Below are 23022 nucleotides of genomic sequence, written 5' to 3'. Positions count from 1 at the left end.
AAGGCAGGGTGAAGTGTATTGTTTTCTCATTTTTGCTTTCCTCTGGCTTGACTGCGATGACTTTTGATTTCTTTACCCACATAGAATGAACATGAACAAATACGGACCTAGTCCAGTATCTACTCTTAATGCTGCTTTGCTTTTAAATAAAAGTGCCTTCATAATAAAACTAGTTGATATTTTATACAGCTTACATTTATTATATTAGTTGACATGCTATATATAGTTTCATGTCTTTAACTGTTTGATTCAGTTACCAATTCCATCAGACAGACAAGAAATTACACATTTTGGCGCAACTTCTTATTCTGTTCGGAGATGATGGTTATGCACATTCATTTCTGTATGGCATACAACTGTCTGCTAGAAAGCTGCTTCCATAGTTTATCTCCAGCTTTAGTATCTCCTAAATGTAGAAAGAACACATGTATAAATCTAGAATTTAAACTTGTAACTGGGAAAACAATCAAGTTATAACCAAATATTCTTTCAGTTAAGGAAATAAACCACAGAGTGCATTTTTAATATTGATGCTGCCTTTATCCACTGAAGCAAAATATTCCAATGCATACCTGTTTTGGCAGGTGAAAACACAGGTTCTGCCAAAAATTAATGTGAGGAAAATATAAGTGAAACTGTAACAATATAGGGTTCTGTTTTACAAACCAGAATTATGTATTATTGATACTGAACTGCTGTTGACAAGGAGTAGAATGCTAATGAGACCAAAATTTTAAAAATATCTAGGTAACTAATTCCCCTCTATTTCAGTGAGTAGGGCACTTCAATAAATATTTGTATCACAACATCAGAATTGCAATGATCACCACTTTACCATTTCATATTCAGTGAAGTCACGTAATCCAAAACAGATGGTTAACTTCATGACTACACCAGGTTTTCGTATAATACAGATATATGCAAATAGCAATTATTTCTGTACTATGCCCTGAAAAAGGAATTCTGAATAAAAAAGGAAGCAGTGCTTAGCTTAGTTCCCACTAAAAGATTAGTAGCTAGGATACAGAAAGAGATTTTTTTTTATCCTCAGCAACTTCAAATTCCTTCTCCTCTTCTACCTTCACAAAAATGTCGACTGTAGGAATTACAAAAATAGAAAAATACCGTGTTGGGCAACTTTGTCGTCTATATATGATGTCATAAGTTTACATGTTGGACAAAAATTGTGTGACCTCAAAACTACAGATGAAAAAGTCACCAATTTAATGTATTTTAAAACCAGAAGAACTCAGGATGTAGCTGCAGAATTAAATACTACCTGTGACACTTTTGCAAAGATTTTTGTCACAGCATCAAGTGCTGACAGTACTCCATTTGTTCATATATATTTTGACCACTGCCATGTAGATGATGCAGGCTTGTATCCATTCTTGCTAAGGGTATTTTGCTGCTCCACTGAGCATGCTGGCCCATCCCTTTGGGACTGAGGATATTTTTTTTGTACTCACCAGATTGTCATATGGTATGGATTTCTTGAGTGCCTCAAGATTTTTCTGTACATGATCACTATTGCTAGTTTTTGATGAGAGATACTGTTCTCTTTTAAGTCATAACTTCTGGATTATGGTAGCAAAAGCAACTTCAGAGTAAGCATAACAAAGGAAACTAGCTATATTCTTTATCAGCATCACAAACTGCAGCATGTCCTTTGTTTTATTATGTGGATGGTACTTTAAAAGGAAGAGCAATAATTCAAGCCATGTAATCACACACTGTCTCTGATGTGTCCTGAAAGTACAGTGCCTCCAAACCATTAAATACCTAATTCTGAAACCCTTATTATCAGGGAATGCTGTCACCACACCGTGCACCTATACTACCTACTCAGACAGAATCAGAATACCTATATATGCACATACACATCCCAAATGGGGAAAAAAAAACCAACCAACCAAACAAACAAAAAAACACGCAAACAAACATACTTTTTGGCCTATCAATCAGACATTTCATAGAGTAGACTAGTCATAAACTCTAATCTGTCTTTAAATTAAAGACAAACCAGCTATAAGGCAAAAAACATTTTGAAATGCCTTAATTATGACCTCTGTCATTATAAGCTCTGTGACTTTTTATGCATTCAGTAGGGGGAAAAAAGTTCACCATCTCCAAAATTAATGGTACTTTATCAGTAATTACTCAGACTTTCTTGATAATAGATTATGTTTTTCCTAAAAGATCATCTCACACTTACTTAACCATGAAAATCCCTACAAGATTCCCCTACCCTTCCAGACTCCAAATCATTTTCTTGATTACAAGGATTCATGTGTGTGTACCAGCACTACTTGAAAAGTATGGTAAAAGTTTACCAATTTATATAAGAAATTCAAACAAATCATCTAAAGCTGATTAACTGGAAAAGTTACTTGCATTCACATTTACAAAACAGCTGATAATACAAAGGCCAAAATTTGTAAAGATGTTAGCTTACAAAAATTATCACAATGAAGTTTTCAACATGATTAGGTCACACAAGTTTATTTTCAGGATTCTTTTAACAACTTTTTTTTCCCTGAAGTTTCTGTCTCCTCAGTCTCTTTTATAACAACTGTAATTTAAAAGCACTGATTTTTTGAGGATTTTTAAAATTTTAATTCCATTTAAATTCAGAGGAGGGTTCAGAACAGAACATTCTGAAACTAGTTCCTCCCAGACAGAAAAAAAAAATATATGTAAGTGTTCAGAATTTGAAAATTTGGCCACATTTTTTTTTTCCTCAGAGGAATTTACATATGCAGACTTGGCATTCTCATTCAAAATGCCTTTTTCCTAGCACTTAGAGAACAAATAATATACAGAAGAAGTGAAGCTACACTGGCCACTTAAAGATTATAGAACAAAAAAAAATGATTTAGTTTGCTTCTACTTAAAAGAGTTTACATGGAAGTTTAGTAATGATGATGACTTGACCACAGGTGAGGGTGATCAGTCACTGGAACAGGCTGCCCAGAAAGGCTGTGGAGTCTCTCAAGATATTCCAAATCAAACAGACAAGGCCATGAACAACTTGTTGTAGTTGATGCTTTGAGAAGGGAGTTGAATTAGAAAGCTCCAGGTCCCTTCCAACCCCAACTACTCTATGAATAGTGTTTTGGTACTGCCTGAGCAAAGGTTAAAATAAGTTTTCATCACCCAATTGCAACTTTGTCATCTTAGTTTGAGGGAACTAAGAGGTTTATAAAATTCTTTAGTACTCCAAGTACTGTCTTATACAGTTGCAGTGTCAACAGTGGTACAAAGTCCTTTTCCACACAACCAGTTTCCTACTAAGCCTGAATGTTGAAGATGCAGTTTTTCCTCAGAGGCCAGCCTTTATTACTTCCTAACATTTAAATATGCTAGTACCAAACCAATCATTCTCAATACTGACATAAACATTTCTTTTCTTACAAAAGAAAATAACACAGTTGGTTGTCAGCTTAGTTGCAAGTGACAGATGTTAGTTAAAACTAATTAGAGATTGACCTGGAATGCCTCCAGACATTATTATCAAGTTAATGTTCATACTACAAGCATGTGGAGACAAAACAAAGACCACTCTGAATACCCAGGCTGAAGATAGAATTCTTGATTTAATTCCAAGGTTTGTTTTCTGCCTCAAGGTACTACAGCGAGGCAAACAAGAAAATATATCTGACTGATTAATACAGACTTTGCAGTCTTTGTAACTATATGTATTCATTGCTGTGTTTAATAAGTTCACTCTTACCATAGGAAGCAGCCAGCATCATTCTTGCCAAGACCCATGTATGCTGAGCGTAATAGTTGAGATCATTAACTGTACAGATTTAAAATATAAAGACACATTTAATGGCAATTTATTTTTTATTAAAAAAAAAAAAAAAGTTGCAAAGCCAGCTAATGTGAACAGGAAGCTCTTTTTTCTTCTTTTAATAGGAATGCCTGCAACCACATAAAATCAAAACCTGAACAGTTTACACAAAACAGTCATTTTTAATTTTATTAAGCTAACCTCAGCAAGAAGCATAATCTACTAATGCAGTAGCACTGAAGTTCTTCTATTTAAACCGTTTGTGTGGTCAATCAACCAGCGCTTACATTTTTATTTGATGCAAAGTCATGAGACATGGAATAAAAGCAAACTAAAAAAAACCCCAAAGCATTACAACTCCATGCCTTTATGCCTCCATGTAAGACATTCAATGTCCTCTAGAATTTCTGGGCTCTTCTCTGCCACAAGAAGTAGGCACAATGCAGTCTTATATCTCAACCATACAGATATTTCGACCAAAAGCTAAAAAACCGAACTAGATATTATTTACAACCGTTGATGGAAGCAGTTTCTTCTGCATCTTCCAGTAACTAAAAAAGTGAAAATAACTGTCAATACTGTCAAATCTAGAACGTCTTATTCTATAACATCTTTTCCTCCTTCACAGCAAGCTCAACTTAACTTTCCGTGGACCAATTGGCCTATCATTCAGTTCATTAATAGCCGCCATAGCTTCCTCATAGTTTGTCATAGCAATGATGGCATCACCAGAAGGTAATCCTTGTTTGTTGTACTGTACACAAACTGACTCTGGTATGACTCTGTAGCCATAGAAAAAATCCAGAATCTCATTAGGAGTAGCTTTAAAAGGTAAATTTTTCAATCTAATAGGAACACCATGTTCAGAACCACCACTGAAATTTGGATCCGGCATAAATCTTCCTTCAGGAAAACTTCCCATTTTATTATTCCCAAACTCCATTCTGCCAAAAGGTTCATCACCACCCAAATCCACGAGGGGTGGTGGACCTCTAAAATCCTCAGGAGGGCACATGAAGTCCTCAGGGGGGTGTCTAAATTCAGGATGCCTAAAGTTCCCAGGGGGACCAAATGAATGCATGCGTGGCCCTTGTGGTGGCCCGGGTGGTGAACCAACTGGACGGGAAAGCTCATCTCTGTCATAAGGATGTGAATGACTCCGCATGTCATTTGGTGCAGAGAATGGTACAGTTACACCAAACTTCTCCATCTGATCTTCAGATATAAGTCTTATTAATACCTCCATTCCCAAGAATCTTCGACGATTTAAACTTTCTGCTTTCATGGCTTGTTCTTCAGATTTAAATTTCACTAATGCTTCTCCCAGCCCAACTCCTTTGTCATCACAGAGCAAGTAAATATCATCTTCATCAATATCAAATCTCACAAAGAACTTTTGCACTTCAATTTTTGACACATCAAATGGAAAATTCCTTACATAAACACATGTCTTAGGGCCAGAATGACCTTCCCGGTAACCTTTTTCTGGTATGGCCTGTCCAGGATGATCTCTGTCCTGTGATCTTCTCCTCTCACAAGAATCAATTATTTTCAACATTGACTTTTTTGAAATTGGAAAAATGTAAACAGGACGATTGAGCAGAACCTTTCTGTGACATTCCAAAGCAGCCTGGTAATCTCTCTCACTCCTTAACAGGACAAAAGCATCTCTAGTCCTCCTCTGATGCTTATCTGTTAGAAGCTTGATTTGTTTGCTACATATGTCCAGATCAGGAAAAAAATCTCTCAAATCTCTCTTCTCCACATTAGTAGACAGATTTCTTAAGTGTATGTAATATTCCTGGGTGGGAGGTGAACGAGAACGTGTTCTTTGTCTCCTTGGTGATCTTGAATGAGAATGTTTCCTTGAATGCATATAGCCTGAACTTCTTGGAGAACGGTCTTCACACAAGAAGTGATCCATCTCATTTGGCATGTCCACTGTCCCACCATATTCAATCCATCGTTCCTCTGTAGATGGGCTTATTTCTATAAACCTCTGACCCATGTATTGTCTATGACGTTGAAGTCCTTCTAAGGCATCATCAGGCGTAGCAAATTTTACCAAGCAATCACCATTGCTTAAACCATTGCGATGCTTTATCAGAATCACTCCATCCACGTGTATCCCAGAAAAGAAAGCACGTACTTCATCTTCTGTTGCAGAGTAAGGTATACCACGTAGATATAGATAAAGATCATCTGGGTTAAATGGATGAGAACCCTTTCTTGACTGATAGCTTGATTTAGGCATACCCATATCACCATGTCTTGTGCCATTAGTATGGAATCCAGCCTCTGGATGATTTGGTGGACCATAATCAGGTTTACTCATTCCTTTTGGAAAAACCGGGACTACATGTGGAAAGTCTCCAACACCCGATGCACCAGAACCATTAGTACCTGTTCTTCTAGAGCCAGACATCATTTCTCGTCCCCCACGGCCAAACTGTCTCCGGCTCATTTCTATGGTATTCTGCATTTCTGCCTTGCTGCTGAGAAAGAGCTCTATGCGCGAGTCCTTGATAAACCCTCCTGAACAGCTCATGGCACGCCGTGCATCTTCATCTGTTGCAAATATAATAAAAGCCTCCCCAATCTCTCCTCCAATAATATGCACACCTCCATCAGGAATATTCAATCCCAAGAAGAAACGACGAATATCTGCAGGACCCGCAACAACAGGAAGCCCCTGTAAACGGATGACTACAGCCATGCTGAGCTCAACCCACAGCAAAAATCACCTGCAGACAAAAAGGTACACATGATAGCACGTGTTTAGTACTCAGCTGTTACAGTATCTTAACACTTTAGAAGCTAGAGCCTTTTTAATGAATGTCCTTGTCTCAATCATGAGAGAAGGTACCAAAAAACCCACAAGTTCACAAGAACAAGATTAAAAAAAGATTAACTGAAAGTTGATTAGTCAGAACAGTTAGCTACTCCACCAGCACACGTGCACAAGTCTATCAATATTCCCTATCCTAAAAGCAACAAAATCCACCTCAGTCACTTCTCACGATCCATGGTGCCTGAAGAACACCTAAAGTCTTTCATGGCATAGTTACTGTATGCCAGAGATCTCTGCCCAGTCCTCAGGAACAAAAAAAATAATCCTGTTTACTTTTGAACAGGACACTTGTGAGTGTAACACCGAAAATACTAGACGATAAGAAGAGGAATGAAAAAGGATAACTACATCACTAGAAAATGAAGTAATTCACACACAGTGATGACTTCACTGTTTTGACAAGCTGCTCTACCCAGTGGTCAGTTCTGTTCAATAATGTATGTTTTCTCAGCGTTCAAAAATGTTGTCTTTTTCATGTAGTCAGAGTATTAACTGCAGCAGCCACATGCACTCAGGAGAGCAAATCCTAGTTCCTGGCCACAAGTCTGTGAGAAAAAAAAAAGGCTGTGCATGATCTTGTCACAATACTCAGTGAGAAGTGTTAAGCTTTTGGCAGCTTACCTGTTTCTGCTTTGGAGACCTGATAAATTCTGTAAAATCAACTTAACTGTGGAAAGAAAACGAAACATAATTAATGTCTGATATCTGTATTTTTCTTTACATACTGCACTACACTGCTGCAGCTCATCCATAGCAGTGGCTAATATTAAAGCCAAGCATGTAATGAACCCACAGTTCGGGATACTATGATGAACTCCTTCCATGTTCCATGATGCTATGCACTGCATTCTTGTGTTCCCATTTTAGAAGAAAAAGAACTTCAAAACATAAGCTGACTTCTCCAAACGCGGAAGACACAGTGAGATTACTTGGTCATCAGTTGTGCCACATTGAACTGTTGAAATGAAACAGATTGAAAGTAAATCGAGGGAAAATCTCTCAATTCAATTCCTTTGAGTCCTTGAAAGATGCGTAAGTCCATCTCAAGATTACAGGATGTGTCCGTTCTTCTGAAATCCACCCGCTTTCAAAGTTCACACCAAGAGTATGCTACTCACCAGTCCAGCACTGCACTTAGTGTACACAGTGAAGACACGCAAATGAAAGAGCAAAACTATCTAATAAGGAGAAACTTCAGGGAGTGCTTAAATTTGCAAAGCAAACTTTAATATTTTCCCTATATATTGGCTCCCTTTCAAACATAAGAAGAATCACTTGAATAAACTGACTTGAACATATCCCGATTTTAAACACTATCTAGCATCACACAGTATATTACACAGTACTCTCGGAACAAACAAGCTTCTGTAGTCAATCACTACATCCCTTTAAAAAAAAAAAAATAGAAGAGCCCAATGCTCCAATGACAAGTGCTGGAGAATATCCCTTCTGCAAACCCCTTGTTCAATAACATAAAGCACTGAATCCTGATGCCAAAATATCTGTTGATCACAGTAACTATCACGCCACCTGAGCTTAGCAAAACAAGAGCAAAATCCAAATTCTGTAACTAACAGATTCTACATCACTTCCACACCAGCACTTTGTAGACACAACAAACCAAAACCAACAGCCTGTTTAATAGCTGCACTGAAGATCATCAGCTCTCTGTATTTTTCTGGTGGGTTGACCTCAGCCAGCAATGACTCCTCATCCCTACCAGTGGGATGAGGAAGAACAAAGTCAAGAAACTTGTGGGTCAAGATGAAGACAGTTCCATCAGCGAAGGAAAGAGAAAAAAGTGGAACAAAAGAAATCACAGGCTGAATGATGCCCAGCCTGCCTCTGAAAAACCACTTTGGAAGCCAATAAAAAATCCCTCCCAAAAAAAACCAAAACAAACAAAAACCTTCTTCCTCTGCCTCAGGTTTTGTTGCTGAGCATGATATTACATGGCATAGAATATCCCTTTGGTCAGTTTGGGTCAACTGTCCCAGCTGTGTCCCCTCCGAGCTTCTTGCCTGCTCTGAGCTGCTATGAAGAACGTCAACGCCATCCCAGACAGACCCAGTACACTTTTTAACATATCTTCTCAATGGATGTGACGGCAATGCCAAAAGGCAAGGAGAATTCAAGGGCAGAATTTTCTTATAGGACCTTCACGTCTTGAAAAATTACATCCCTTGCCCTGCTACTTCATGATGTATTTAATCTGTAGTATTTCTGAATTCCACAACTCTGCATTCTTATCCCAATTTTCAAACAACTTTCAGAACAGATCTCAGTATTCCTTCGATGACAAACAGCAAGTTCTCCACAATGAACCATGGATACAACACACGACCTTCAGTGGTGCAAACCAGACACGGTGATTCCAGATCATAATGTAATATTTAAGAAGTCCATAAACAGAAATGCAATTTCAAATAATTAACTTTTACTGACAATCAAGCATTGGTAGAAAGTGTAGACAAGCCATCCAACAATTTGAGTGACCAAAAAGAGTGCCTTTGGGATGGAAGCGCCACACAAAACTAAGGCCAAATCATTAAGCAAGCAAGGACTTCAGAGAACAAGGATTTAGAAAACAGACTGACAACTTCATGCCACTAACTTAAAAGCACAGAAGCATGCACACCATTTTAAGAAATTTTATATGTGAACTGAGTTCACTATAAGACAGTACTATACCTATATTTCCACAGCCTCACCAAATTGCAAATACCGTTAAAACTTCACTAAAAAAAAATCCAACTTACAAACACTGTAGAAAACAAAGCTTGCACAAAGACATCCTTAAGAGATTATTCTGCATGCAGTGAGTATGCAAACTAGAAATAACACCCACAGAAATACCCCAAGTATAATAGAACAATACAAGGATAACTGGTGCATCAGAGCACGATTTCTTATTCTAATCCTCTTCAAAGCAGCCGCAGTAAGCTGTTACTACTGAGTTGTCTCATCGCTGAAGACGCGAGTGAGCTGTGTGCGCAGCCGGGCCCGCGGCACGGCCGGCCTGACCGCTGCCAACTGGCTGGAGCACGCCCGTGAGGCGGCCCCGCCGGCGGCGCCGCTCGAGGCCCAGCCGCACCGCCCCTGCACCGCTCCGACCGCAGCCGGCACGGCCCGAGCCCGCAGGGCAGAGCGGGCCGCAGCCCAGGCCCGCGGGCGGCGAAGCGGGGAACATGAGGGGGACACCGCCCCGCGCCACTGGCGCTCCGGGCCGCCGGAGGCCACTTGTGGTCCTGCCCCGCGGAGAAGCCCGGCCTTCCCACAGCACCGGGACAGGGCTGAGGGGCGGCACCGGGGAGAGAAAGGCGATGGGCAGCCAGGCGGCACGGAAGGCCGCGGCCCGGAGAAGCGCCGCGCCGAGAAGCGGCTCAGGGCGGGAACCCCGCGCCCTTGGTTACACGCAGCGTCCCGGGAGCCCGGGCGCTCTCCCTCGCGCCATCCACCCACCGGACACGCCACCAGGCCAGGCTCCGCGCCGAGCCCCGCTCCTGCAGCTCCCGGCACAGCACCGCCAAAATGGCGCTCCTCGGTGCTCCCCACAGCGCTGCGCGGAGAGGGCGCAGTGCGCCTGCGCGACCCCCTCGCCTTCGCCCCTGCGGCGACGAGTCCTTCCGGCCCTCGGTCGCCGGGCGCGACCCTGCGCGCGCACACTACAAGCGCGCGGCGCCCCAGCCCGCCACCTGCAGGCGGGGTGGCAAATGCCGCTGTCCTACCGCTCGCGCCTGCGCATGCGCAGTCTGAGGCCTGTGCCAATGCGCGCAGACGGGGTGGACGCTGGCAGAGCCGGACAGTTGCGCTGCAGTTAGTGCGCATGCGCCGGCGGCCGTCCTTGTGGCGCCCGGATTAAACCGAGGTTTATATAGGGGACAGTGTCGCTTAGCGTACTGTTACTTTGGCGTGTGAAACCTTTCCTTCAGTCTCTCGTTCCCATTAGCCCCGGTGCCTGCCCCGCTGAGGAACTGAGGCAGGGAGGAGTGCCCAGTGCTGACAGGCCTGTGCCTGTGGGTGCCTCAGGAGGAGGAGGAGGAAGGGGGTGGTTTGAACCCGCGGCTTCTCGGCCAGTGGCTACAGACGCGGTTTCTAACTCGGGGCTGGCTCGAGTCTGGTTTTAGGGGGGAAGAGGAGCAAGAAAGGTGTGAAGCTGCATACAGGGAAGAGGAGAGGCACAGCTTGGGTTGTGTAGGTGAGGAAGTTACGTTACACTGGTGTTTATCCCACTTGCTTTTCACAGAATCACAGAATGTCAGGGATTGGAAGGGACCTCGAAAGATCAGCTAGTCCAGTCCCCCTGCCGGAGCAGGAACACCTGGGTGAGGTTACACAGGGATGTGTCCAGGCAGGTTTTGAATGTCTCCAGATGAGACTCCACAACCCCCCTGGGCAGCCTGTTCCAGTGTCTGTCACCCTCACCACGAAGAAGCTCCATCCTCATGATACTCACCCTTTACATATTTATAAATATTAATGAGGTCACCCCTCAGTCTCCTTCAAGCTGAACAGACCCAGCTCCCTCAGCCTTTCCTCATAAGGGAGATGTTCCACTCTCTTAATCATCTTCAGCTCTCCCCGCTGATCCCATCCAGCTCCATGTTGTAAACCACGCAAAACAAAACCCTCTGAACTGAGCTACTCCGTTTTCAGCAACCCCACCCCCGCTGGCGTTTCCCGAGCCGCCTTCTGGCCTCTTTGTAGCCAAGACCCTAAATCCTCTCCCGGGCCTGCGTCCCCCGCCCTCTGCCCCCGAATGCTTCGCCTCCTGGAACGGGCCCCTCGCGCTTGCCGTAGGAGAGGCGATTGACCAATGGGGACGTGCCGTAGGAGGCCGCAGGTCGCCATGGCGACGCCGGGGCGCTGGGCCGCCGCTGTCCTGCTCCTGGCAGTGGCTGCGGCGCCGCCGCCCGCCCGCGGCTTCTCCCTCCCGCTGCAGCAGCCCGGCGACTGCGGCGACGCCCGCTACTTCGACATCTCCCGCCTGGCCTGCGGGCCGTGCGGGGCCCACCAACGACAGAGCGCCGGCGGTGAGCGACACGGCCCTGCGGCGCGAGGGGAGGCGGGGCGGCCCGGGGTCGGCGGGGCTCGGGTAGCTCCGCGCTGAAATATGCGCCCCCCTACAGAGGGAGGTGCTAAATCTGAGCTCAGGTTTTGGCGGTCAAACAGCTTTCATCAGAGGCAAGCCTGAAAAGGCAGCGAAAAGGGCCGGGATCCCGCAAAGACATAATTTGCCACAGCACAACTTTGATACCTGTGTCTGAGATATATCCCAGAGGAACGTCTGTCGACCTTTTTTTTTTTCTTTAAATCATCTGTCCTCAGGTTATAGGTATTCACATCTTCATCAATAACATCAATAACATTTCATAGGGCCCTGAATTTATCTTCTTGAACTGTTCCATAATGTGAACAGTTCCATAATGTGAAACTTCTTGTCAAAACTTGAATGGCTGCGATATTGGGTGTCTGAGATCTTCAGGCCATGCACATTCTAATCCAAGTAGCACATGCGAACTTGGAGCATACACAACACAGCGTGACAGTATTAAATGAAAAATACAGATGGTAATTCACTTTCTTTAGGAGTTAAGATGGCATGAGAATGTCCATCTTTTGTAAATACACAGTGCAAAAGAAGTGGGAGTTCCGTGTTGTGTGTATGGAAACAAATTGGGGACTAAGACCCAACAGCATCTCTCTTCAGAACTGGTACCTCAGATGCACTGATCTGGATGGCCATCTTCACAACTGCTGTGTAAAGGCTGGTCACCTCTTCCTCCACCGTCACGATATCTTAAAAGAGTAATCCTGTAGTTTACTTGCAGAAAAAATGCACTGTAATAGTTTTCAGACCTCCTGATAATGTGGATGTCTAGATATATAACTCCCTTTTAGGCTTGAATCTTCCCCTACCTCAAGGGCTTCAAGGAGAGATAAGTTCCAGAGGGGGTTCAAGGATTTAATTTTTTGTGGCTGGAGCAGTGTAGGTAGCTGCCACTCAGTGTGCTGTTTGCATCTTGTCTGAGTTCTGAATTCCACTTGGGATTGCACAAGTCTACCCATGCACTCCATGACTAAATCATCACTGTGGATTCTGCTTTCAAGTAACGGGTCTAAAAATCTAAGTATCATCACAGTGAATATCACAACTCGAATATCTTCATTGATCTAACCTGTTGGGCCTTTTCTTCTTTATATTAAGTATGAATGGCTGATCATTTTGAGTAATGTTGTTTCTGTAAAACTGATCTCATGACGATGTACTTTGAGGTTATAAAGCTTTTCACAGAATTTTGCATGGTTTTTACATGCACAGTTCAACAAGCTTAAATAATAATAACTCCAGTTTATTTAGTACATAAAATCAAGTTTGGTTTGTAGTATGTGTTTAAAAATACAGAGAGAGGTCCATGATAGTGAGACTGAAAATGTTTCTGAAAAATACAGTTGTTGAGCACTAGCAGATGTGCACTATGATGTGCCATGAAAGTAGTGTTTAATTTCATAGTAAAAGTTATGTATGTTCTGTTACTCACTTAAAACCATTCAATATAAAGCTTGATCCCCATGCATGTTTTTTACAAGCTTAGAGTTTAAAATACCTTTACAAACTACAGTTGTGTTTTGAAAAACCTCTGCACGTAAACACGTTTTGTTTTTAAGACTGCCTTCCTATTCAAAGGATAAAAACTGTACACAAACCTATGGTGTTTTGGAGAGGATGGGCGAGGAATGGCAGTGTGGCAAGATTTAGAGGGAGAGTTTATATCTGTTATTAGACCAACTGATATAGTTTAGTTTAAAAAAACTCACAAAACACAAACTCTGGGTTCTTATTCCTCCCCCTCCGCCCCTCCTCCCCCCTCCCCACTATATAAGTCAGCCCAGTAATGTTTTCCTACAACATCTTTGTACAAACTGTAACATGAACATTTTTTTAAAAGAAAGGTGATTTTCTTACACATCTCACTTGGGTGCTTTATTTGTCTATATAATAATCTATATTGATCCCTTGAGAACAATAGCAGTTGTTCTTAGTATTCTGTGGAAAAAAAAAAAAACAACAAACACAAAAAAACCCCACATAGTTTTATCTAGATTAAAAGTGCATGTGGTTTTTTTTTCAGGTAGTTCATGTGAATGTCAGCCAGGATACAGGATGGTTTCTAGTAATGGTGGGTCTTCCATTATTTGTGAAAAATGCCCAGCAAATATGGTAAGTATTGAACTTTTTATACTTTGTAATTATTATTATTATTATTTTAAATTTGCTCCTCAGTGCAAGTTCTTTTTTTGTTAATTTAAAATTATTTTGCGTAATAGCCTTTACCTGTAAATTTTTAAGACTATGCTTATAGGTAGTAATATTTTTTCTCTTCAGAAGCATTATTGCTATTATTTTGGAGGCATTTTTTTCATTCTAAATTTGATCTCACAACCAAAGGAAGAATATTTTAAATGTTTCATTTCCTTCCACTGCTTTTCTTTTCTCCTTTGTGGTATGTTATCCTTGCCCAGAGACCACTGTTTTATAGAATGTCAAAGATGCTTTTCAGCTCATAGGTTTCTCATTCAATTATTTATATAAATGCTATTGTTGTAATATTTAGGTTGTATCTTCATAGTTCCTGATACTTTATATTTTTACTTCAAAATGAGCTGCTGCTATTTTATTACTTTAATTATATATCTCTTTTCAGTTTGGTCAGTTCTTTCTACCTTTCTTGACAAACTAAGCTGTGATTTTGGGTCATATTCACAGCACTGAGCCAGAAGCACCAGGCTTAACCAGCTTTTTCCCACTATAGTAAAAATATTTTTTCTCCAGCAAAAACAACTTTTCAGAGTGAGAGTCTTCCTGAATACTTCTTTCTCTCCAATAGCTGTAGAAGAACTCTCACGAGACCAGCTTAATTGCATAAGTTAGGTGTTCAATGGCTAATGGGTAATGTAAGTAATTTCCCTCTTCTTTCCGTCTTCTTGCTATGTTAGACAAAGACACTGACAAATATCTACTGGTGTTTTGATCATTCTGCTTTCTCTTTCCTATAATGGTGGCATTAGTTTTTCATCCTGTGGCAAAGCTTATGTAATGATAAAATGATGATAGTGGAGAAGGGAATAACGTTCGTGTCGCCTGAGGATGAGCAGTTATCTTCATTTTCCTCTTTGGTTTTGATCTGTAGTGCAGCTACTTCATAGTATAAAATAAGTGTGGATTTGAACTGTTTGGGTACGTGCAAAATTCCATGCAGTTATATAAGCTGCTTGACTTAAGACTCCTCCACTTCCATTACTTCTGTATACTTATGTGCAAACATGTCTACTTATTCATTGTTATGTTTATTGATTTTTTTTTCACTATAGAACCTGAATGAATGTTGTCAGTGTTGTATCCGAATACATTTTCTACTAAATAACATCTGGATCAGGCGTTGTTCACAGATATTGGGTGATGTCTAAATTTTTGAAAATTATTATAGTTTTACCTTTTGTTTTAGAGTGGAGTTACTCAAGATGGGTGGAATTGTATTATTTGCCCTAAAGGCCTAACTTCAGAAGGAAAATGTAAATGCCTGAATAATGAAATATTAGGTAAGAAATCTATATATCTATATATTAGGTAAGAAATCTATCTTAGATATTGAGTTTATTAAGACATGCTCTTCTATTAAATAAGAAAGGAAATTTAACATATGTTTACATATCTAATGTAAAGATTCAACATTGCTCTTGATCTTAAACCTCATTCCTGAAAGACAAGAGATAAATCTGTACCATTGTTCATTGCAATAAGAACTATTATGCAAACCTTTCAAAATGAATACTGGTGTATCAGTTCCTTTAAGCTGGTTGATGCTGGGTGGAGGCATTAAAATGGGGATAAAACCAATGTCAATACAGATTAACTTCAGCATCTGTGTTAACTATATTTTGCGTATATTGCATAGTAAAAAACTAAGGGCAAAGTATAATTTTCATCAAGGTTATAAAACAGAAAAGCTCCTGGGAGCTCTAGTTTTCCTTATTTTCAAAGAGACATGATGGAAAAGATTTTCCATGTGTCTGTAATTCTTTGAATAGGTATTACTAATGTCCTCTTTGGTTACATTTCAAATAGAGTATACAGGAGAATCACTGTTTTCCAGATCATTAATTTATAATTTTCCTAGGAATCTGTAAAAAAGTGAATACCAAATCATCTCCATTCAACTTTAAGAGAGTTACAAAATCATTCTGAGACTTTATGGTAAAATACTGAGAGCAAAACTGATTCTGTAATCTAATAGGCAGGAAAGAACATTAATATTTTAATTCTTTTTATTCTCTTTGTTGGTTTTTAGAGGGTTTTGTGATAATTAGACTTGAAATATCTTGCCAAATGATTTAATTGCTGGAAAATGCAGCTTTGAAACTTTGAATTTGTGACATTTGCATTAATCATTTCAGATGAGAATTAAAAATATTTTTTTCCAGTAATTTGTAAACTTGATGTTTTAAGTTTTAGCTTTGGAAGGAAGCCTTGGTTTGAAATTTACTTCAGAATAAATAACAAAGGAACACCAAAAACGAACATGAAATACCACATTTCTCGTTAAAACTCAACTGTATGTGCATAGCTCTGAACAATTCACATTTATACGTACCAAGGTGCACTTATTTATAGTGGATGTTATTAGGAAGTTGTGCTCTTGATTTTTTTTCTTTTTTAAATGAAATCTTTGCATTTATTTTAGATTGCATAGATGCTATTTTTCCACACTTTTCTTAACCCATGTGACATGCAATTTTATCACAGTTGTTTTTCTTTTCCACTTAGTGGAAAGAAGTGTCGATGGAGTTTTGCTGGATGAAGCATTATGCATTCACTGTAATGGAAGCGAGCAATCGTTCTCTGCCTCAGATTCGTCAGGAAATAGGTTAGTGTCCCTTTCCTTTTGTGATGATTAATTTGAACATGCCATGTTCTGTTTAAATGGAACATTCTTGAGTCTGTATCTTTGGGATGACAGTTTTAAAAGCAGTGAATTAGAAATCCTCAACCAACCCCAAATCAAACTCAATATGTTTTATGTTGTCTGAATTCCTTTTATGGCCAGTGGCTTGGTTTGTTAGTCTTAAGTGTGGCTACAAGAAGGACTTTGAATTGGAAGCAGAAACATAATTCTTATTTTGATAATCAATTATTTAATTTCTTCTTCACTGACAGTAGATACAAATCAGTAATGTCTTTTGGATTTCAATCCAAACTAGTGAAGATGCTCTGGTGTTATCAGGCATACTATGAAATCAGCTTTCACTAAGTACTAAATCTCAGACTTAACTACATTTTAAGTGCATTCTTCGTGTTGGTGATCCATAGGTGTGTCAGATGTGAACAAACATTCATCAATGTAACCAAGTCTTGTGACTGCAGCAGCCCAAACATTTTAGTAAGTAGAAGAATGCTTATTGTATTGAAGCTCAGAAAAAGAAAAGTTATGCTGACAAATGTATAAATTTTCATTATTATTTTCTCTCTGGGTGTTTTGTTGTGGTGGGGTTTTTGTTTGTTTGGGTTTTTTTTTGGTTGGTTGGATGGGGTTTGTTGTTGTTATGTTTTTGTTTTTTCAGACTGGAGGATTGTGTTTCAGTGCTAGTGAAAACTTACCCCCAAAGGGAGTTGCAACTGTTCGTTTTGGACAGCTAGTAAGTGTGTTTATTTTAAAACATTTTGAAGCTATCTTGTTAATTAATTCAAATGGTGTTCCTGAAAAAACAAAGGTGGTGGTTTGTTATCTGATCACAGTTATTGCAAAGCAATTTGCATTAAGAGAGAGTGCATACATGTAGACCAGGCAACCATTGTTCTAATGGAATATGTTTAAGAAAATTAATGCCCTCTTCCAAACTGAAAAAGGGAAGTTATTTACATGAATGTAGTATCAAAACAAGTAGTATGTGGTCTACTGTTTAAATTGTAGGTATTTAGAACACACGCTTGTATCACAAAAACGTGCTGAAGAGTCCAGGAAAGCCCCTGGGCTTTTAAAATTTATTGTAATTTTTAGTACATAAAATTATTGTTCATATAAAATATTTGAAAGAAAACATAAAGACTGAAAAGTCATTTTTAGCCGTCAGATGGTTAGAACTGACAGAAGAAAATAAACACCTCTACAGTTTGAGATTGTGTATGAAATTGTTGACTTCAATGAATTGGCTAATGATTGAAAATATGTTTTATTGAGAAGAATTAAGGCAATTCCATTGTTTTAGCTAATGAACCAGTATTAGTTGTGACATCTGCTCAAGTTAGTGCCGTTTTCCGCATAGTTCTGAATTCAGGAAATGTGGCCAGTAAGTGTAATTTGTCCTTAAATGAATTAAAGACGACTGCTTGAAGAAAGCAAAAAACATTCTTCAGCTTTCTTGACAGCTAATATTGGTCTTGTTTTCTGAGAAAGCATTCTTCTAAATAATATTTTATTGCAAGCATGTCTTTTCAGTTGTTTACAGCATGTACAGAAACTACGTCTAGTTCATATGTGAGTAGTTATGAAAGGCAGGTTATGAAATAATTAATTTGGCAAATTTGGCCCTGAGTTAAATTTGCCAGCCAGTCAACACCTTACCCTTGAAATTGTTAGTACTTCTCTAGTGTGGTAAAAAAAATCTCATTTGTCACAGAATCCATATTCAAAACTTCAATATTTCTGCTCCTGTTCTGAATATTTTGTCTAATTTAGTGAAGTGAAACATTATTGCTTTATGGTTGTGTTTTGAACTGAGCTGATTTGATTTAGACATTTACAAAGGACGGAAAGCTCGTAGAAAAAAATAAGGAGCATCTTTTAGCTGACATAGTTTTCCAGGCTGTTACATTATGGATAAATTGTTCTGAACAAAAACAGTGAACCATTTCCTTATTTACAGGGTATAACACTGACATCAACGTGGTTTCTGAAAAACCTGCAATCCTCAGCCTCTGCCTGTTGGGTGAGTTTCATTAATGTTTGTGGCTTGCTTTTTTATAGAGAAGTGATACTCTGTGTAAAAGCATGGCACTTTAGTTTTTGGAAGTTAGCTTGCTTATTTTTAAATAATCTTGTTTTGAGATGACAGTAGATAAGGAAGAAATATATAAGGAATGTTTAGAAAGGATAGTAAGTGCTAGTCAATGTTAGTTCAAGTCTCCAGGGTCAGAACTTTAACAAGGTGAATGGTAATAAACCAAAAAACCTGCAATAGTCAGTAGATATGTGAACTGTTACTGAGCATATCCATTAAGGGAACACTCAGAAAATCAACCTTTTGCATAATCAGTGTTGATTGGTAGCCAGTCTTTACCTCTTATTTGGTTTTCAGTTAAACAGTTTGTTTTGTGATGGAGAAGGATAACTGTAGAACCATCCTTTTTAGCTTTGCTTTGATTTATATATTCAAGTGTTAATTACTACTATATTGGTCTGGGTGGCAGAAGCCATGGGTGGAGGAGTGCATACACCAGCAGAATCATACACACTTGTGAAGGGGATATGCTTTGGCCTCCTTTTTACCAACTCTCTTATCACACATCATCATTTCCCTTCCATATTCCTTTCCTCAAAATCAGATTTTAACTTCTCAGATCCTACCTTTTCACCCAATCTGTCAGGACCCAAAGGGCTACCTTTCCTACAGGTGTATAAAGAACACAACAGTTAGTTCACAGGATTCCATACTCTACAAGCACATGGATTCTTTTACTTCCTGCATTTCTTTATTACAGACTACTAAGAATTACTACTAGTAAAATGAATATGCTTATGATTAATAAAGCAAGTATATGTGTATTCAAATGGTGATGGCAAGCATATATTCCAATATTAGAAGTTACTACAAAATTATCACTAGTAAAGCAGCACATATGCTTATGGACAATTACCTCTATGCATGCCTATGTAGATATATATTTTTCAAAATAGTACCAGTACAGTGCTTACCAAACCCCTCCCAGGACTGGGGCCTCAAAATCAATGATGGACAAAGTCTCAGTTCGAAGATGATCCATGTCACAGAGTCTGGAGTTCTCTGTGTGAGAGAGACAGACAGACAGACAGGGACAGATTCACTTTCCATTTTAGGTAAAAGATAAGTCATTTTTATATCACAGACACATAAGGGGGCATAGGACAGCACCACCTGGAGCAGCCAATAGATGATGAGATTTTATGTTCTCTCAGACCAGTTTTTATTTTGCCAGATTTTTTCTGCTCTTTCAGCTAGAACAGCAAATAGCAGTTGCTGATTTGTAGTTTCTTAGAATGTTTCCCTCTTTTCCAGGTGATAAGGTGCTGTTACAGCTTCTTTGTTTTGTGCTTATTGATGGTATCTCAGGATGTCCTTGGTGTTTAGGTACCCAGCTGAAATTCTCAAGGAAGTTTCTGATTCTGAGGCTGGCAGCTCCCTGGCTGGCAGGCGTTCTCTCTGGCAGTATTTCATCAGCCTTCTGTTCAGTATTTTCCCAGAGCACCTTTATGGCCACTCCTGTCACCACCTCATACACACGGTTCTGAGATGTATTCTCCTACTTATCCCATTCCTTTTTACAAACTGAGACTATCTGCATCACTTACATTAGTTTATCCTGTTTGACGACCTCAGCCCGCTCAGCTATTTGGAGGTGCTGCCTGAGTGTAACGTGCAACTGCGCATCTGACCCACACAAAAGCAATAGGTGTTGGTATGTTCATACTAGTGCAGTGATCACCGCACACAGACACCAGGCATCACTTCTGGCTATCGCATGGCAGTGGTTTGTTTACCCAAATTGAACAATGTTATAAATACAACATAGTTTGGACAGCAGGATAAAGTACTAAAAGATATTTATGACACGTGACTATAGTTGTCAGTCTTAGCTCTTTGATGGAGTCATCTTTGTCATACTGCCTAAGTGGTGTTAAATATTTTGATTCTTACTTCATTTTCTAAATGCAGATTTTGACATTTTTGTCACCTCATACCATCTAGCTGATGCAACTAAAATAATCTGAAAAAGTAAGAGCATTGGTTTCATGCTACCATCTGCAGACCTATAAAAATATAGAACCTGAATAACTGGAAGAAAATATTAGTTATTGAAAAAATGAAATCACTTTCAACTAAAAATGCTGGTTTAGGAGTGACTTATTAAAGACAGCATGAATTTTATTACTACCTTGCCAAAAGGAGGGGTAAACAAATACTTTTCTATGTTCTTATGTTTCTCCACTGCAGTTGTACTCTAATCTAACAGCATGCCAAGCTCTTGGAAATATGTGTGTGATGAATATGAACTCTCTGAGTTCTTCAAGTACTGATGCCTGTGGTTTATTTCAGTATATTTATATCAATACAGCAAGGCTAGGCATTGTTCATTCAATATCCTTCTGGTAAGTTACCTTTTCCATAACTTCAGTCTTTAATAATGTTTTATGGAAATTATTATTCTAAATATTCTTTGATGCAAAACATTATGTTTCTTTAGAGAAAACATTGTAATTGTTTTCAGGAGGCATAATCTTCCGTGGCTATATTATGGTGATCAACCAGGATTAGCATCCCAAGTGCTTGAGGCAAATCATTTCCCTACGACCTTCAGTTTTAAAGGAACAGATAAGGTAGGTGTTGGGTAGCAGACATGGGGAAACACACGTTAGGAGGAAGACATAATCACATAAAGAAGTTTAGATTCATTGCACATGTGGCTCCACTAAAGATAATTTTTAGACGGTTAGTGTAACAAAACTCAGTGTGACATCTTATGGAAGGCGAAGGTGATATTTATGTAAAAAAATCTCTAGGTAAGATGATTTTACTGACTTACACTCACTTGGTCACATATTTATTTTGCTTACGCTCTCATACCCACATTCTCATAAGGCCAAGATGTGTTTGCCTGAGTGTTCTGACTGGGCTCAATTGTGTGTGACACAGGGAACAAGGGGTGCCAGCTATTAAGTCCTCATTATGTCCCCAAGGTTCTTCTGGACTGGCGGTGATGAACTGGTAATTAGACAAATCTTTTATAGCCCTTAGGAATTAATAGTTGTTTTGGCATTGTCCTTTGCTTCAGAGTCTTGTTTCTTTCAGTTTCCAGTTTATGGAAATTTGGAGGCAAATTTGGTCTTTGTCTCTTCCCATTGTTTTAAACATATACATCCTTTTGTCAGTTTTCCTGGTGAGCTAATTGGAAATAGGTATATGTGCTGTTGTTCTTCTGCCAAGGTACATGATCTTTTACTGACAAGTTGTCCGTGTCATGATTTTATCAGAACCAATTTCTCAGCTTTGTTGCTGGGAACAGTGTTCTTCATTACTGCTATGTGGTGTTTCCTTCTGTTGCGTCTGGTGCTTACACACACATTTCATAGAATCACAGAATCACACCTTTTTCAAAAGTAAACTACCTAAACTAAGATAAAATATGTTAAATCAAAGGGAAAAAATTAAACATTATGTTGAACATTTTAGGGAAGCATCAAACAATGAGACAGAAGTCCCTAAAATGTGTATATCTACGTTCTGGCAGTTTCATTGTTCCTTTATGTTTTTTCATTGTTAGGATGTAAAGCTGCAATTTATTGCAGCCTCATTTGATGCAGCAGGAAACTTTCTCAAGTGGCAAAATTTGGAAGGAGGTGTCTTACAGGTACATTTGATTTTCATTATCTTTTGTTGATACACTAACATTCTGATTACCTTTAGCCAAATTAAGATAAAAGCCAAGAGTTTGGTTACTATGGTAGTGACAGTTCATAACATAACCATAGAGCTAGATTAGGGAAAATAACCCTTGATTCTTGCTCACGATGATCTCTACAAAATCAAAAGTATAAATTCAGCAACATTGCCTTCACTCATTGAACCAATACAAAACTGGAATACTGGAAAGCTCTGAAAAGCAGTGCTAGTCATTTAGAACTGACTGTCTCTTTCTTCCATTCAGCATGCAGTTACCCATGTATATAATTTATTATTAGCCCTCTTTTTCTTGGCAAGAAAAGTATATTCTTTAGCTCTCAGTCCACATAGAAAATTCTGGAAGTGTGTCCCTATTGGATGTTGTCACCTGCTTTCACATGTTATGAGAATACCAAGCAAATCAGTGACTATGCCACTGTGAAGAGAGATAGGAAAACTGATCCACCACCATATTTTCTTTTGTTCTCCTGGGACTTTTTGTTTATTTATTTTGGTTTTAATATAAAATATACACTTTGTCCAGCATCTGCCTGGCTTTTTTTGTAACAAAAGTTATAAAAACTTGACAGGAGACTTTACATGGAATTAGGGAATACTGGCTAGAGGATTCACAGTACCCTTGGTCACTCTACCCTCAGATTTCAGTGGTGCACACATTCTG

The 23022-nt window shown here is 39.4% G+C and overlaps 2 protein-coding genes across 8 annotated transcripts in view; one reads left to right on the top strand and one right to left on the bottom strand.

Moving 5' to 3' along the window:
- Window positions 1-3819: 3819 nt before the first annotated feature.
- RBM12B (RNA binding motif protein 12B) lies at window positions 3820-10207 on the bottom strand. Of its 7 annotated transcripts, none has more exons than XM_080340680.1 (3): window positions 10110-10197; window positions 7269-7314; window positions 3820-6460 (listed from the first exon to the last, which is right to left on the bottom strand). In XM_080340680.1, exon 3 carries the CDS (start codon window positions 6342-6344, stop codon window positions 4419-4421), a length of 1926 nt encoding a protein of 641 aa, XP_080196806.1. In that variant the 5' UTR covers window positions 6345-6460; window positions 7269-7314; window positions 10110-10197; the 3' UTR covers window positions 3820-4418. The 7 variants fall into 7 exon arrangements, with proteins under 7 accessions (XP_080196806.1, XP_080196804.1, XP_080196803.1 ...); XM_080340678.1 differs by having other exon boundaries at window positions 3820-6540; window positions 10110-10193; XM_080340677.1 differs by having other exon boundaries at window positions 3820-7192; window positions 10110-10192.
- Window positions 10208-11496: 1289 nt separating this feature from the next.
- Window positions 11497-23022, top strand: part of TMEM67 (transmembrane protein 67) — a gene marked incomplete at both ends in the record, with an annotated part of 28652 nt that continues 17126 nt past the window's right edge. The window contains 10 exons of the mRNA XM_080364288.1: window positions 11497-11680; window positions 13781-13869; window positions 15155-15248; window positions 16474-16573; window positions 17017-17086; window positions 17268-17342; window positions 18570-18632; window positions 20895-21049; window positions 21169-21277; window positions 22222-22308. Of these exons, the coding sequence (XP_080220414.1) occupies window positions 11497-11680; window positions 13781-13869; window positions 15155-15248; window positions 16474-16573; window positions 17017-17086; window positions 17268-17342; window positions 18570-18632; window positions 20895-21049; window positions 21169-21277; window positions 22222-22308 (1026 nt within the window). The remainder of the gene's footprint in view (window positions 11681-13780; window positions 13870-15154; window positions 15249-16473; window positions 16574-17016; window positions 17087-17267; window positions 17343-18569; window positions 18633-20894; window positions 21050-21168; window positions 21278-22221; window positions 22309-23022) is intronic.

This window comes from Nesoenas mayeri (genome assembly GCF_963082525.1).
Source record: "Nesoenas mayeri genome assembly, chromosome: 2".
NCBI lineage: Eukaryota > Metazoa > Chordata > Aves > Columbiformes > Columbidae > Nesoenas > Nesoenas mayeri.
The sequence above is the reverse complement of the archived record's forward strand: the minus strand, read 5'-3'. Positions and strand labels throughout refer to the sequence as shown.